Consider the following 17,513-nt stretch of genomic DNA (forward strand, 5'->3'; position numbering starts at 1 on the left):
TGAAACTTCAGGACATGAAAGAATAAGGACAAATACAAACTTAGAAACCATCAAATAAGCAAGAAAACCATCCATAATAGTTTAAAAGCATCAAAGACCTCATGAGTCATGACAAGCAATATCGCGCATGTTGAATAATTTAGTACACACCATATTTCAAATGTAATTTATATAAATATGTATACATAATACATGCATCACATTTCACGTGCAATTCATATGAATATAATTATGTAGTACATAGTGATATAGTTTACCACTATTACACTAACGATTTTGGTTTATGGAATCCGGTCGTTTCGGTTGCAATTTCAGTAGGGATGGAAACGGAAACAGTGCGATCATTCCGTGTCGGTTTCATTGGAAATTTAAAACCATAAATACGACTAGATTAGAAGCGTCAGTGGTCAATGAATTCTATAAAATGTTGTATTATTTCTATAACATAAAGAATTGCATTTTCGTCATTGCTGCAATGCAAAAGGTTCAAACAAACAAAAAACGCTTTGTACAGTGACACCAAAAATATAGAGAATATCACACTAAGAAATTTTAAAAGTTATAAATAAAAACATACTTATAGCTTCAAATTCAACTAATCAACTAAACCCTAGAAATGAAACAAACTGTGCAGTGAGTGATGTGGTAGCATTGCGAAATACTAATAATTCCATACTGCCAGAAATTCTTGCGGTAGCGTTAATATCATAAAGTAAAGATAAACCAACAAACCTCTTCAAAAGGGGACTGAATTTGCAAACGTGATCCAGGAAGTGCTTCGGAATATACCGCGGCTTGCCCTAGTGCTACTAATACAGTCTGCTCTGCCAAACCTATTCGCATCTTTGACTGAAACAAGAGTTCAAAGGTAGTTAAATTAGAGCAAAAGGAACCACGAAATCAAAAAATAAAAGGTGCAAGTTATAACCTGCAGTAAGCGAATTAGATACTGAGGTTCACAATCAGTTGCAGCAACAAGAAGTGCTTTGATGTGGTTCCTTTTCTTGTCTTGACTATCCTTTCCAGATTCCTAGATAAATTCAAAGAAAAAAATACAGGTAACTAAACAGTACTTAAAAATGAAAAAAGAACTGCAACTGCGACTCCTAATAAAGTATTAGAGAAGCTAGTCAAACTCATCAAGTTTGTTTCTCATTAGAGATTGGCATCTTGTTTTTATGATTGAACAAGAATGATACATGTGAGAGCCATGGCTCACCAAGGACTGGCAAAGTGGCGAGCATAGGGGTCATGGCCCATGTGACCCTTGAATAGCATTAAAGAGAGTTATTTTTTATTGGATTTTAGTTAGTCTATTGTCGTATTTAAAGGTTATTCTGGTTGGACAAAAAAGGGTATTGGTTTTTGTTTTAGTAGGGAAAGCTTAAGTGGTCCATAAGTGTGTTATTTCACCCAACTATGTGAGAATTCCCAAATTTTAGGCTTTTTAGATTCTTTTTGTGTGTGTTTGTTAGATTCTTTTTGTGTGTGTTTGAGAATTCCATTCCATGCAAAAGCCACAAAGTTAGGGTTTTTTAGATTTTTTTTCGTTTTGAAGAGTTTCTTGGTTGTTTCTTCCAAAATGTGAACTAAGGTAAGGGCATGCTATCTTGGGTGTCTCTTACAAATACATACTTGAAACCATATGATTGTCATCCATAATGATTCAACAACATCGAACACCTAGTGGTATATGATGCCGCACATCTCCGATAATTCAGTAGGTACCACATTTAAAATTTGTTGTACTTGAAATATAGTTACCATATTGACCATTGTTATTACAAAAAAGCAAGCATATCGAAATAGAATGAGATAGCAAATTCGCAATATCTAGGCACAAAAATGTGTAAGGATAAGCCATATGAAATAATGAACTCTTTACCTAAGTAAATATTCAAAACAAACGTGTCAGCAAAATAATGAGGAATGGAGAACCTTGGCAATTGCACGGAATGTATCCAAAACCTTGACAACTGTTAATGGAGAAGGCTTAAACATCAAGCTTTGAGATGAACGGCTTGCTTTTGCGACAAGGCCTAAGTCACCCAATCCCTATCATAAAATGAACAACAATTACATCCACGCAACAAAACCTAAAAAATCTTTCTTGAATAACAAGGGAGAGTAGTAATCATTTTTACCAAACAAATGGTGTTCATTATTTCAACTTTCCAATAAAAAAACAAAATTATTAAGCCCTCTTGTTACTTAAGACCAAAACAATAGTAGCCACAGTAGGTTTAACAAATTTAAGGCTTCAAAGTTTCTAAGAAAAGGATAATTACATTGGATTACCTTGAGTTGATTCTTTATTTGCTCCTCCTTTCTCCCGTAAGCTTCTGCGAGCGCTTTGATTAGAGCAGCATCTCCAATCCCAAGCTCTACACCCTCATGTGAAGGAGCGATCTTGTTCGCGGAGAGATATACAACAGAAACAAGATCATCAGGTGTAGTGGCTATCACAGTACGAAAGACATTACAGAGGATCTCTGTAATGGCAATCCGACCAGATTCGCTCGCGATGAGATCGAGAGCCCTAGCGAGGAATAGGAATGGGACCCGCTCGCCGTCTTTCCAGAAAGACGCAGATTTGGGCTTGAAATCGGAACCTTTCTTTCTCAAATCCGCGATTTTCTCCTCTATGTTGGTCGATTTCTCTTCTGGCTTGGGTGTTCCTTTAGGTTTAGGTTGTTGAGGAGGTTTTTTAGGGTTTTGGTCGTCGTTTTCTTGAGAGGTTTTTTGTTTTTTGGAGAGAGGGCCGCTCTTCTTACCGGCGGCGGCACGAGCGGCGCCCATGAGAACGTCGGCGACGGTTCTGCCGGACATGGGAGAATAAGTGAGAGAGAATGAGAGGGGGGATTTGAAAATGGAGTGGGTGGACTTAAAAGAGAAAGAGGAGGGCTTGGGAGAAAAATGGTGGAGAAGGGGAGGGATTCTGACAAGCGGGGAGAGCCTCAACATCAACCTATTGAGGCAAAAATGAGGAAGAAATGTGAGAGCGCGGGCTTTTTCCCAAGTGCTATTTTTTTTTTTTTCGGCCTTTATTCTGGACGTATGTAACAAGGGGTGTAGTGGTCTGGTGACTAATACGTATCTTGGTGCGACTGGCGTCAATCTTAGGCTTTGGCCCATTCGGATTCGGAGGGAAAACATTTATCTCAGAAAATTTAAGGGCGCTTATAAATTCGCCCCTGAAAGAACCAATCCGCCCCCTTTGAGCTTAACAACCGGTACACAAAATATCCCCCCTTGTCCCCTCCCCCCCCCCCCCCCATGTAAATAGGGTTTTCCCTAAAAATCATCTCCAAAGGATTTTCACATAGATGAATTCTACCGGAATCTTCCATATATTACAGGATTTTGTCACCTATTAATGCCCTTTTTCCACCTCGATTAACCCTCTCTCTCTCAATATCAATCAATGCCCCCTCTCTCGTTCCAGCTGATTTGTTGAGGGGAATCACACCTTATCTGCATGATTGTATATGATGTAGGCTAGTATTTGAAAAATAGTACACCACAAGACGATCAAAACTGTCCATTTAATTAAGGGAGTCACAAGATTTTATGTGGTGTAAGCCTGTATTAGAAAATTTGTATTGTACGGGCTGCACCACAGGATGATCTAGACCGCCCATTTGATGGGCCAAGACGAAAATAGGTTGTACCCAAAAATTCATTTGCGTAGTATGATCCCACCAATTTATCTGGGAACATAATACTATGTACACCTCTGTATATTAGAGGGCTAGGATCATCCCATGTAAATGAATTTTTGGGCACAACCTATTAACGTTGTGGCCCATCAAATGGACGGTTTGGATCATCCTATGGCATGGCCCATACAATAGTTTTTGAAAAATACCGGACTATAATGGCACACACCATGTGAAAACTCTATACTCGTTAATTGTGAGATTTTATATGTTGCATGCACTTTAAAGTATGGCCTAATTCATAAGATGATCCAAACTGTTCATTTGTTGAGCACAATATAAGTAGGTTGCACGCCTTCACCCCATAAATCATCTCCCTAGGATGATCGTAACCCTCCGATATATAATGGGATTGCCCGCTATAGAAACCTCTATAGATTGGATGGTTAGATCATCCTATGGAGATGATTTACGTGATGCAACCTATTTGTGTTGTGGCCCAATAAATGAACGGTTTGGATCATCATATGAAGTGGGGCCCATAGTATTTTTTGAAAAATGCTTGACTTCACGCAAAATATAAAATCTCGAATATTTTTGGGATTCTCAAAGTAGAAAGCGATCCTCTTAAGGGTGTGTGTGTGAGAGGGGGGGGGGGGGGGCAATGCATAGTGGGCCCTACTACATCAAAATTAGAGGTGTAAATTGTGGGCTCCACCTTATGGATCGGTTAGGACTTTAGGAGGAGCTGTTGGGCCCTACCTATCAGACATGAAGTGTAGAATGGTGGGCCTCAACATGCAATAACAACCTTCTATGCGACTTCCCCCCCCCCCCCCCTGCGGCGATAAACATCTGATCTATAGACGGAAGACACCATATAACGGATCGAAGAGCTCCAATCAACTTGTATAGATATTTTTTGGGAGAAAGCTTAACAAATGAACGGTGTGGGTCTTCGAACAAGGGCCCCAATAAATTTTCTAAAAAATATCCATTATATGGTACTCAACCATCGGTAAGCATACCTTTTTATTAAAAAAAAAACACCTAGGCTTGATTGTTCGAAGATTAAAAAAGTTAAGGTACCATTAGAAAACTCTACAGATTGGAAAGTTAGGATTATCCCACGGAGATGATTTTGCCTAGTTTTATTGGGTCCAACAAATGAATCGTTTTGATTTCGAACGAAGTCGGCCCAAGAATATAGTCTCGCCGTGTCGTTGCACGTATTTTTTTAAAACTACAGTGGGGTCTACGTTTTCAAAGCTCTAAAGGAAAATGATAAATTAGCCCCTTTTTTAATTGGGACAGCCCCCTCCAGCGTATTTATGACTTTTCTTTTACACTAGAGATGGCTGTCCCAAATAAAATGGGGGTGAATATATCATTTCATGATCTAACACATTTAGTTGTTGGGTTGGGCCAACCAAGGAGTTGTCGTGAGAGAGAGACGGGAGAAAGGCTTTACCGGCTGTAAGGTAGGCTTAGAACCCGGGGAATAATAGGTTCTGGCAGGTGGGCTAATTTATCAGCGTCCCTTTGCTTATTCTGGCCATAATAAGGGAGTAGCAGTGAGTAAAATAAGTGCTGGTGGACCCTGCTAGGATTGCAAGAAAAACATTTACCACGGAATTTTTTTTCCTAACAAGGTAAAAATCAATGTCTTAGTTTTCTCTCCTCAGTCCTTTCTACTAAATATCACGAGCCTCATAACTTAATCCCCTCGGATATTTGGGGACCAGCCCTAGTCGCTACTTCTTCAAGACATTGATATTATTCTTATTTGACTGAGCAATTGAGTAAATTTATCCGGATCATTCCATGGTTTAATAGAGAAAAGTGTTCCTGCGCTGCAGCGCGGGGAGCTTAACTGTGCTTTAGTGGGTTATAAAGCCTCCCATTGGTTCGTACAGCGGGGCCCCCTTTGAAACGTATAGTGGGTCCACGAGAAAGGAACCAATGGGAGACTTTATAAACCAGCTAAGCGCGGTTAAGCTCCCTGCGCTACAGCGCATGAACACTTTTCTTGATTTAATAAATTTAAAGTTTTGCCAATTTTCGAGAAATTATATGATGAAAGGACGTACAACACGCAAAGTATTCTTCGATAACACTACAATACTTTACCGCTTGTTTCTTTGATCTTTTATTCGTATCTATATACTACTACACCGATGGGAGTTGGGAAGGAAGGCCGGATGATAAGAAATTAACAAATTGTCTACTTAGGTAACAATTCATGAGTTTTTATATTGTGTCCGTGTGTACTTTACACACATCATTAATAAAATAAAGTGGGGCGCATATTATCCAATGATCCACAATTCATTTGTTGGGCCTCAATGTAAATTGGTCGTGCCCTGAAAATTATCTCCTAGGATGATCCTAACTCCCGAAAATCATCTCCATAGGATGATCCCAACCCTCTTATTTGTAGAGGGATGCCACATTATAGAAATCTCTATTGATCAAGGGGTTAGGATCATTCTACGGAGACGATTTTTAGGGCACCCAACAAATGAATGGTTTGGATCATCCAATAGTGTGAGCACGGCATAAAAAGTCCCAACTCAGCCGAGCATCTCTAAGAAACGAAAATATGTTGGGAGGGCAAGCAATGCTCTCAACCAAATTAAGGATTCCCGCGAAGCAGTTTTACCCCCGCGGACTGAGCGTGCCGCCCAGTGATCAACCTTTATCTCAGCCCTTCCCAAGAAAGTGAAAGGCGGATTTCTGGGCGATGCACTTAGTCGCCACAGAGCTGGGCTCGGGTTAACAAACCTAGAACCAAACAATGGAATTTAAAATTCAAGTCCTAAGATGCAGATCAAACCTAAAAATATCAAGAAAATTTTTTTACTAATAAAACTTTCAAGGAAAAATATTTGATAAAAAAGTTTCCTGGCCTGCAAAACATGCCATATATGAGCTAATCTCTGGATGCTTACACCACGACGAAGGGCCCCTATACCATCGGAAGAGTCCCCCTTTCCAACTGCTTACTTCCGAGCTCTAATATCTATTACTATATACAAAGACCAAAATAGAGCATGCTGCATGCCCCAGCTTCATTAGAGTCCTTGAGTAGTAACTATGGACTAGAGTAGTCTAATTATTTTCCTTCTATCATTCTTCCGGGCTATGTGGAGCCTAGATTGCCCACAGGCTTCCATTAAATTAAGTTTGATCACACCAAAGGGACAAGACTCTTATCCCAGACTTCTCTCTTTCACACAACCAGGAAATAATTTCCTTCCAACTACCGATAAGAATCTTGATTTCCCAATTGGTAAGCTCTTTTTTTTTTCAAAATGGACCAATTGGTAAGCTGTTATCTTCAAAGTTTCCAATAATACTCCTTGAACTACTGGAGTAACTCTAAGGCCATGTTTGACGACCATGAATTCTTTTTCCATGGAATGGTAGTTTATCAAGTAGTGAGAGGAGAGACTTGAGAGGGCACAAGCAAGGAGGTGAGAACTGTTGATTTTTTTTCCCCTTGCTTCTCAGCCTTCTCTCATCCTCTCCTCACTCAAATCCATCTCAGGTCTCTCCCTCTCCAGCCCTCTCTCACCATTGGGTAAGCTGATATTCCATGGAAAAAAATCACAGCTGCCAAGCACGACCTAAGATATAATTAAGAAAAAAAAACAATTTGAAAAAAAAAATACAGTTTTGAGTGGAGATTTATTTTCTTGTTTCAGCCTTGTCTCACTCTCTCCTCACTCAATCCCTCTCGGGTCTCTCCCTCTCCAGCTCTCTCATCAATGGATAAGCTGATATTCTATGGGGAAAAAAAACCATGGTTGTCAAACATGTCCTAAAGTATCCTCAAATTCACGATCCGTGTAATTTCTACTAAATGAAAACCCAATGCCCAAATGTTGACAGAAATAAAAAACCCCTTTGATAACAATCTATATAGAGTCAAGCACTGTTTCTAAAATATACTTACAGCATTGTTACTAACAAAACCCTCATTACAAATGTTAATAGAAATAGAAAAAAAAAGTGTACTAATAACCTATATAGAATCGCTACGGAGGTTTGGAGAAGAAAATCATCATCTATGGGCCAGTCATTGAATCTAACTATCTAAGTATGGATCTTCACCGGGACAGTGGATATTTGATGTTAGGTTTGGACATGGCTCTTGAGACAAAAACTAAAATTTAATGAAGGAATAAGACTCAAGAGTCTACTCAGGGAGAAAGGATAAAGTTCTAGTATGATACTAGTGTGAAGAAGCTCCTCTAAAACAGGTGTTTCCTAATTTGTTATAGTGGTTTTGGATGAGGAAGCATTCGTAAAGGATTGCTTCCAACGGGGGAGAATAGCATATCATGGAAGATCAACTTCAGACTGAACTTTTTTTGAGAGAGAATTGGATCGGATGGCAAGGTTATTAGAAATGTTGGAAGCCTGCGACATTAAGTTTGGTGAAGACAAAAGGTTTTGGAATTGGAGCTCTTCTGGAGTGTTCAAGGTCAAATCATTTAACCATCAGATTGAACTTTGCCAAGTGTACTCTCTTCTATAAAGTGTGGAGTATTCGTGAAGTGCCCATGGTATGTGCGTTGGATTGGACAACCTTTCTCGAGGAAAATACTAACAATGGGCCGTCTGTATAACCGCCACTTGCTGATTATTGACCAATGTGCTCTATGTATGGAGTCGAAAGAGTCGATGGATTATATATTTCTTCATTGGTCGGCATCATTTATGGTTGAGACTAGGAAGGTAGGGATGTGTGGAGTAGAATCTTCAGCAAATTTGGTCTGACTTGGATTTTCCCTTCCAGGTTCATTAGCCTTTTGGACTGTTGGTCCTATGCCATTGGCAGAAAAAGAAGAAGGAAAGACCCAGTGGAATGTGCCATTGTTAGCCACGATTTGGATACATTGGAAGGAAAGAAACACGTGTATTTAGAGATTTCATCAGAAGCTCACAATTTATTTTTTCGAAGGTGATTGCACTGACCATCTCCTCAGGACCCTCTCTAGTTTCAAGTTCGTCTCAACCTTCAATCTTTGGCACAATTTTGCCGGGGGGGGGGGGGGATTTGCACGAGTAGTGAGCAGGTGGCGACTCCTTCCCAGGGTTGGGGGATCAACCTAGCCCTGGGCAGCTAAAGCTCAACTTTGATGGATCTAGCAAGGGGAATCCTGGCCCAGCAGGAGTTAGTGATGTTAGAGATGAAAAAGGGTCAACGAGGTAGGCTTCCTCAGGTCCTAATAAGACCATAGACTCTAATGAGGCAGAGGCCAGACCCTCTCGGGTCCTCAAAGGCATCAAGATACTTGAGAGCAGCCTATTACTCGAGCGATAGTGGACAGAGATTCCCACAATGTCATCAGATGGATGAGAGTAGACAATCACCCTTGTCGATTTGCCACTGGATTGATGAGATTCGAGACCGAGTGGCGGGCTCATCCATTTCTTACCAGCATGTGAGAAGATCGGCTAACAGTGATGCCCATAGGTTAGCCAGCGTAGGTGTTGCTAGGGAAAGCTTAGATTTTTTTATCCTCCCCTGAGGGATTTGGTGTTGTGTTTGCTTTTTTCATGTACTGACCATCTCGGTCGCAAGCTTCCCATTCTTTTTCGCATTGAATATATTCCTTTACCATTAAAAAAACTATATAGAATCAGAAAAGCACGGCACAAAGGAACGCTACCCAGCACAGATTCTCCCAATACCTAACGCCTTTCCCATCCCCATCCCTCCATCTTCCCACCTATACATAGTAAAGAACCCAATTGACAGAACAAGTGAAATGCCACACGTTGAGCTTCCAGTTCTACCTACGTCTCTTATCTCTTACCGGCAACACATAAATTTCCAATATGGCTGTGGCATAAGGCATCTTTTTCTTCTCCCAATCTCTAATGCCACGTAGCGAAAAGAGTCTTGCTTAATCTACCACTCCTGTTTCACCAACCATTTTTAGGTAAACAAACCTTCCACTTTAATAGATGCCTTAATATTTTCCCTTCTTCCTTCCCTTCCCAAAGAGAACCCGTTTGCAATCAAATTAGTGGGGTCCCCTATGATTAAGAGTAACCTAACCCCTAAAAAGAAAACGAGAAAGATGGTTCCTCTTCCAAAACACCAGTGTTTTTCCCAGCCTCTTTATCGGCAGTTTCTAAAGGGACATTGAGGAAATCGGCGAGTGCTGAATCTGAAAATGCAAAACATGGCATAAGCCTTCTATTTCTGCCATCCCACTCACCCTTACCAACGTACTTTTCTTAGGTTGACTCACTCGAAAGGTTGATGATGAAGTGGATTCTCCTGCCAGAGGTGGTGTTCCAAGATTATCGATTTCGATGTGGAATTAAGTTCCTGTGACATAATTTTTCATTTTGATTTTTGAATTCTCTAATCTTTCTTTGTGTGTTTCTTTTAATCGAGTATATATCATAAATAAACAGCAGAAGTTTATAGATTAAATGGAAAATACTCACAAGTAATTGAATAATAGCCATACCATGTGAAGACAAAGATTCATGCTTCAAACAAAGTTAATGCATTCACAAGTAATTGCTACCCAACAACAATGACTAATGTCTTCTCACTTCTAAATAGCAACTTACCACTCCGCCTGAATACTAGACTTCAGATGTACACATATCAAGCTCTTGCAATAAGTAGGCGAGTAGTAATAGAGTGATCCAGTCATGCAAGTGGAGTCAACCCAACCACACCTGTATATGCACATCCATGATGAGAAGAACAAGTTACTGAATATTCAAGGGAATAAGGAATAATAATGTGTTTTATCTTCTACAACTATAGAAATTTCTATGGTAACATAACTAACACTGGGTCTTTTATGGGTGTATATTATCGCTACTTATAATCAGGATGGGATTTTGCTTTTCGAGAATCATGGGTACTTAGTATGAATGAAGCACAACCAAAACATTTGAAATATTGTTCCCTCTATTCTTTTTTTTTGTTTTGTTTTGAATGGAAACCTCTATTCTTTTTTTTAAAATTTGCATATTATTCTTTCTTTTTCTTTTGTCCTCTTATTACATAAGATTTGCTTCCGGATGTTTAATTGAAAGTAAAACATGGCATCGTTGATCATGAACTCATAAGTGATCTATAAGAGGTATTTTCTCCATCCAAAGCCTAAGAACTCATCTTGGATCTTGCATCCATCCCCAAATCACAAGTTTCATCACCATCAACTCAAAACCCTAACCTTACCATAACATCATCATATTTCCACCATTTGAATTCCTAGAACCTAGCCGAATTCTTTCTCCAACCAATTCAAAACCTAGCCTTCTCTAGAATTCAAAAACTCCCAAACCCAAACTCAAAACCCTAGCCATAAACATATTCAGAATCCAACCCTAATCCTTGAAATCTTAATTTCTCCATATCTCATGTTAGAATATATAATTTTAGTTTTTTTTAAGGATACCCTAATTCTACTAGAAATCTAAGCTCTAGTCCTATTTGTAACCCTAATCCTAATCCTATTCACGTTTGCACCCCAAATTGTAATCATATTTAAATTTATCACCTAATCCTTCCATTAAACCACATTTTTTGAAATCCCCATTCTTGTGTCCATATTTTTGAAACCATTTTTTTTTAATGGTAAGATTTTTTAAACCATATTCTACTATTCCTTGTTTGAAACCCTAATTTCCTACTACTATTTTATATCATTCTTAATTCTTGAAAGGTTAGGGTTCTCTCTTTCTTTTGTGTATAGTCACATCCCATGGGATGCTCTGTGTTTGTTGTGTCCTAGTGTATTTCAGTCAACCTACACCTCTTTGGTGAAATTTTCATATAGTTTGGATTCTGGGTCTACTACGCGTGAAAGTATGGACTGCTCTTGTGTGGATTTTTTTTTTTTTTTTTTTTAGAATTGAACTGCTTTTGTGTGGATTTATGGGTGTAAATGTGGATTATTGTGTCTGAGAGTGGGTTGGTGGTTGGCATGTGCCCACTAGTGAAGGAATCTACTCTTCGTATGGACTGCTATTCCTTCATAGGGATTTTTGGCCGAAGTATGGACTTTTGTGCTTTCATGAGAAAGGTAACTTCCATCCATATGGGCTGCAGTGTCAATGTGCAGTTGGTGTTGAGCTGCCCCATGTGAAGTGTAGAGTTGGTTTTGTGTAGGCTGCTTCGGACTGTTGTGTAGCCTATATGTGGGCTATTGTGAACTACTTGTAGCCTTCGTATGGGCTAAGGGATATATACACAAGACTATTTGTCCTCTTAGTTATTTTTTTTAGAATGCAAATGTGTGGATTGCATTTGTTAGATCTTGGTATGATTTCTCTATTTTTTATCTCATTGTTTATGTTATCTTTGGGCACCCATTCGCAGCAATCCATTTCTTGCAAACATGGTCCAAAATCCACATTAAAGTCTCTCAAGCCCTGACAATGCATACCTAATTCAAGCTTATGCATAGGCATTCACACATTTCATGCTTCTCTTTATTGATTTTCTTTGTTGTTGCTTACGGTTTGTCAGCCATGACTCTTGTAAGCCCAAACTCCAGAGCCCTAAAGTCAAGCAATCCCATAGGCTTCCACGCTATTTTTCTAACATTTTTCACATTAGCTTCTACTTTTCTCATTTATCTTCCCAAACCGGGGAAAAAGAGAGGTTGGGCACGGGGCAAGGGTTTTCAAGAGGACGAAGTCAACAGAAGATGACTGCGTGTGGCTTTCGAATGGATAGAGTCTCGGACTCAGCCATGGTTGTAAGCAAGGTTTTAAATTTCAACCGAAATCCGAAGGTGAACACCAAAACCGAAACGTTCCGAAACCGAAATTCCCGAAACGTGCCAAATTTCAGTCGAAATTTCGAAAATTTTGCCCCCAAAAACCACATTTCGAGCGCCCATTACCAAATTTTGCCCGAAATTTCAGGATTTAGGCTAAACTTTCGGTTTCGGATAGGACCGAAATTACCTCCGAAACCGAAATTTAAAACCTTGGTTGTAAGAGACGGTGTCACAATGGTGGAAGGAATCAGGGCCCTCATAGAGAAGATGTCTAGGTAACGTTTTAGCGCAAATACAGTCATGGAGATCTGAAAAGGTGAATGACCTGAATTCATCACAAAGGCAACATAGGTCAATATGATGGTAATATGAAGGACTGGGTGGGGGCCGTAGGGCTAGGGTTTTAGGCAAAGCAACTGAAACGGGGAAAGGCTAAAGGAGAAGGGAAAGTGGATTTTAGCATTTTACTTGAGATTAAATTGGGCGATAGGTCATATATCTGAATTGGTTGAGGGTTTGTTTCAGCCTTGAGGCCGTAGGTTCAATCCCAGCTTACCTACATAAAAAGACTTTTACTTTACTATTTTTTTTAACAAGTATATCAAATAATTGTGATTTAAGCAAAAAATTTCTGAACCATTCGGAAAATGGATGACTCATTGAATTATTCGCGAGTTTTAAAAGTTTAGAATGGCAAACTATTAAGTTGAGATTTTTTCTGAAGTTTAAAAAAATCAGCAACTCTTGTAATTATGTTCATGTCCCATGCGGTTTTTGCATGGCTAAAGTCCCTTTCCATATACAAGCTACAGAATTCCAATGATGAACTTTAGAAATCTTTGCTTTAGCAAAATTAAGTTTTACTCTAGCTAACAGTGAAGAATCACTCCAAGAAAACTAGCATGCAAAGAATAATGTTAGTATATATTGCATACCACATGCCAATCTTCCACCTGCATTGCCGGTGCTAAGGCTAAGTTCGTGCCCTCCTATGGATACAGAACAGAGACAAAAACACAATGGATCAGAAAATGAGAAGACAAGAGAAGGGAGTGTTATAGGAAGTGGGAGCTGCTCGCGGAGGAAAGTAAGGTTCAGAAAAAATAGGACAAGTTCAATCCACAAGTAGAAAGCAACAAATTTAAGCTTAAATTAGCTAATTGATATCATGCTTTACCCTTTCCTAGGTCATCCTCAAGCTCATGAACCACAAAAGCTCTTCCAATTACTCCATTAGGTCCAGACAATGGTATCTGCATATTGAAATAAAAAATGAGGTTACGAAACTGGAGTGTAGAAATTATTAGGAAATGTAAGTAAGCAACAAGAAAAAGTATCATCTGAAAAAAATAGACAAAAAATATAGCATAACATGGCCCATAAGAAAAAAAGCTGAACATGATTTATGTTGTACCTGAATGTCCACTATTGTCGCCTCAGCTATACCTGTATTCATACAACCCAACAAGAAAAGCACAATTAATCCAGTACCTAATGGAGGAGAAGATTGGGAATGATTTTAAGATGGATGCAAAGATTTACCATCAGAGTTAGCAACTATGTTTCCCAGGTCACCCGCATGACGGACTTCATCCTCAGGAGCGCCATGTGTCAATTTTTTAGGGTTGAAATGTGGCCCTATAAAGTAATCGATTAGCTAAAGAATATGATAGAACATGATAAATAAAACAAAAAGGCACTCACACTTACCAGTAGTGAAAAAGCCTATTAGGACGAAACAATATATTTATTTTCTTTCATTTTCAGGTAACTTTATATTCTAGTTGTGAAGCTTAGATATATGCGTGCTTTATCGTATTACACACACACGCACTATATATATATATATATATATATATATATATATATATATATATATATATATATGAGGAAAATGATTGTGAGCTTGAAGCTCATATAGCTTATATGAGCTTGAGGGCCCAAACACATGGGTCCCACATTTTTTGTGGTGATCCAAACTATTCATTTGCAAGGCCCCATCATAGATAGGGTGTGTACCAAAAGTCAGCTCCATTGGATCATCCTAACCCCTCCAAAAGCGGAGGGCAAAAATGGGCAAAGTTGTGGCAAACGGTGTTTGTCCATTTTGCCCTCCACTTTTGGATGGGTTAGGATGATCCTATGGAGCTGATTTTTTGTACACACCCTATCTATGTAAGGGCCTTTCAAATGAATGCTTTGGATCATCCTAACAATGTGGGCCCACATGTGTTTGGGCCCTCAAGCTCATATAAGCTATATGAGCTTCAAGCTCACAATCATTTTCCTCTATATATATATATATATAGGGAGAGAGAGAGAGAGAGAGAGAGAGAATTATAAACTGATAGTATTTGTTATTATAAATTTCAAATTACTATAGAAATAAACATAAGTGTCGGAATGTCAGGCTTTCAAGGGTTGCATATTTTCATAATTACAACTGCTTGACATAATTCAATACATATAAGTGGTCCTCAATGAGGTGGCAAATTAGACCATTGGCTATGATCCGGAGCTTTAAATGTTCCAAATAATAATCCAAGTGATTGCAATGAAATTCAACCTGTTGATATGCAACCGTTGGTAGTGTCGCCGTACTCGTGCTGCAGAATAAAAGGAGAGGAATATTTAGAGAAGCCCCAGATATTGCCCACAAACTGATAGAAAATTAAATCAAATATACTCACAAGATGGAATCCATGAAGTCCAGGAGTAAGTCCGGTAACACGAACTTTTACCGTAGTAGGACCTATTATACAGAGAAAAGATCATTTTTAGCATAATTAAAAAGAAAATATCATTTACACGAAAGGCAACATATTCTAGTTACTGGTCAAGAAATGAAATTGCAAGTAGAAAACAAAATATGTGTTAGGAAAGAAATAGTGTGCAGAGTGAAACTAGCAACTAGAATTCCTAAAGTGGTAGACTCCTCACTGATAATTTAGGTTGGAGCAGAAACAATATAAATTTTTTGTATTGGACTTGAGCCAACACTCATCACTGATAATTTATGTTGGAGCAGAAACAATATAAACTTTTTTGTAACAATTACAAAATTTTGGGGAAGATACAGTTGTTGTGGCGCGTACATCTAGCCCTCCCCAGACCCCGCAATGGTGGGAGCCTTGTGCACTGGGCCCCCCTTTTTTATACAGTTGTTGTGGCGTCACAAATAATATTGAGGAGGTTACCAACATTGCTTCATAAGTTTTGTCCTCCTCTACATCAAATGTGCAAATTCTGAGGCAATAATCCAGCTATAGAGGAAGTCGAGAGACCTTTGTTGCTTGTGACAGGTGCTTATCCAGTGCAGGATCAGTAGTTTTAGGCTATTATTCTTACTTTCTGCTTCATTATTTGGCTTACATCTATGACCATCCCGTTTGTTCTCATTGTAATTGGTGGTTAGATTCAATTAGCATGTTAATAAAATTAAAGCAGGTATGATAAAAAAAAAAATTCTGAACAGCAAGTTACAATGTGAAATGTCTGTTCTCTATCAGCCATGCCAACACTTCCGTAGCAGGTAGATCCTATTGTAGTCTTGCCTATTATCCATAGCGTAATGGGAATTTCATACCTACTCTATTTAACGAGAACTTATATGATGACCGACCGTGAAAATGTAAAGGGCGGAGAGAGAGAGAACCATCTCTCCCTTGATTTTTAATCCAAGAGAAAGCCCCGTTTTTTACTTTTCCTTGGTTCAAAAACCAAGGCAGCAGGTTTTGTCTCCTTCCGCCCTTTACATTTTCACGGCCGGGGCATCGTATAATTTCTCCTATTTAACAATTTATAGGCCTCTTGTCCATCAATAACTCCATTGGACTTCGGAAAACAGTTTACAGCATTAAAAAGCGAGAGTTTCAGATGTAGATTCACTTTATGTGATTTAATCATAATTTCTAGTCTCTTTTTTCCCAACTCCCAACACTGAGTATCCCCTCCCGGAGGAAGGTATAGAATGAACCCCAATAGTCCATACTTTGTTTGAAAATGATGTTGCAACTTTTTGAAACATTTGAATCAGTGCCCGCATCAATGGGATTTATAGTTCTAAGGTGTCTGAGGAGAGAACTCCTGTGTCTGGTTGCCCTAAATCTCGGCATCCGTCGGGATTTTGAAGGAATTTCAGACGTCATTCCTTGTTTGGTTGCCATTTATAAAACGAAATCCAAGAAGACTCCTTGGCATGTCGTAATTACTGTATGTGTGCTGAGGTAGAATTCTTGTCTCCTCTTGTAGCTTTCAAACCAAATTCTCCCAAAAACAAAAGGTGGAATTTTGCTTGGGAACGGTGCTTTTTCTCTCTATGTTTCGCTCTCTTCCCTCTCTCTCTCTCTCTCTCTCTCTCTACTAGTAATAACACCCCCTACTTATTCAACTACTCTCCCAGTCTATGCCGTGCATCAAAATAACTGCAATTGAATCAATCTAGACCTAGGGTTCCTGATTCTAAAGCGTTTGTTTAGAATTAGGGCACATTTGAAGGTACAATTCATAAGAGAAGAAGAAGGAAACAATCATAGGTTTTAGAGAAAGAAAGAAGCTTAGTGAGAGAGGGAAGGGAGAAGATAACTGACCTCCGTCTTCCTGGAGAAGGGTAACGACACCCTCTACCTGAGAATTTCCCTTTAGTACGGCCACGGCCTTTTTGGCCTCGGCCACCACGGTCAGTGGCTTGACAGCGGCTAGGTTAAAGAAGGACTGACGAGGTAATTTAAGGGACAATCCGGCGAATGAGGATTGGAATGAGCGGTGTTGGGAAATGGGGAAAATGGCGGGAGAAGGGGAAGCTCCGAGCACGATGTGGGCGGCGGCCATGGCTGCCAAAATCGCTTGCATTCGCTAAACCAAAAAAATGCGCACACTCACACTCGCACAAACTCACCAGATAGATAAGGAGGAGGATAAAAGAGAGTTGTTCGGCCATTGGATGCACGTGCTGCACCACAATGTTCTGGAACCTGGAATAGGAAAAGGGTTGTTCAGGAATAGAAGTCCCTGGATAAGCTGGTCGTGGATTGAATATCCCTACTTTGATGTTCACCATTTTTGTTATCGTAATATTTTATCC

At 39.3% G+C, this 17,513-nt stretch overlaps 2 protein-coding genes across 3 annotated transcripts in view; both read right to left on the reverse strand.

Annotated features, from left to right (window-relative positions):
- LIG1 (DNA ligase 1) overlaps positions 1 to 3,067 on the reverse strand; it is a 29,372-nt gene extending 26,305 nt beyond the window's left edge. The window contains exons 1-4 of one of the 2 annotated variants that reach the window (XM_077397071.1): positions 2,299 to 3,067; positions 1,939 to 2,055; positions 929 to 1,030; positions 733 to 849 (exon numbers count right to left, since the gene is read on the reverse strand). In XM_077397071.1, the coding sequence (XP_077253186.1) occupies positions 733 to 849; positions 929 to 1,030; positions 1,939 to 2,055; positions 2,299 to 2,964 (1,002 nt within the window). In that variant the 5' untranslated portion in view covers positions 2,965 to 3,067. The remainder of the gene's footprint in view (positions 1 to 732; positions 850 to 928; positions 1,031 to 1,938; positions 2,056 to 2,298) is intronic. The other variant, XM_077397070.1, reaches the window with a different exon arrangement.
- Positions 3,068 to 10,123: 7,056 nt separating this feature from the next.
- Positions 10,124 to 17,334, reverse strand: CSD2 (copper/zinc superoxide dismutase 2). Its single transcript, XM_077397072.1, has 8 exons — positions 17,020 to 17,334; positions 15,121 to 15,182; positions 14,997 to 15,036; positions 13,973 to 14,068; positions 13,845 to 13,876; positions 13,608 to 13,683; positions 13,366 to 13,419; positions 10,124 to 10,370 (listed from the first exon to the last, which is right to left on the reverse strand). Exons 1-8 carry the CDS (start codon positions 17,279 to 17,281, stop codon positions 10,342 to 10,344), a joined length of 651 nt encoding a protein of 216 aa, XP_077253187.1. The 5' UTR covers positions 17,282 to 17,334; the 3' UTR covers positions 10,124 to 10,341.
- Positions 17,335 to 17,513: the final 179 nt, after the last annotated feature.

The sequence above is a fragment of the Tasmannia lanceolata genome, unplaced genomic scaffold (assembly GCF_043159265.1).
Source record: "Tasmannia lanceolata isolate RefF3 unplaced genomic scaffold, GAP_Taslan_0.1 ptg000015l, whole genome shotgun sequence".
In the NCBI taxonomy this organism is placed as follows: Eukaryota; Viridiplantae; Streptophyta; class Magnoliopsida; order Canellales; family Winteraceae; genus Tasmannia; species Tasmannia lanceolata.

Coding starts and splice junctions, on each gene's coding strand:
- CSD2 (XM_077397072.1), bottom strand. CDS start 17,281: ATGCAAGCGATTTTGGCAGCCATGGCCGCCGCCCACATCGTGCTCGGA. Junction 15,037..15,120: donor GACTTCATGGATTCCATCTT/GTGAGTATATTT, acceptor TTTATTCTGCAG/CACGAGTACGGCGACACTAC. Junction 13,877..13,972: donor CATAGTTGCTAACTCTGATG/GTAAATCTTTGC, acceptor GTATGAATACAG/GTATAGCTGAGGCGACAATA.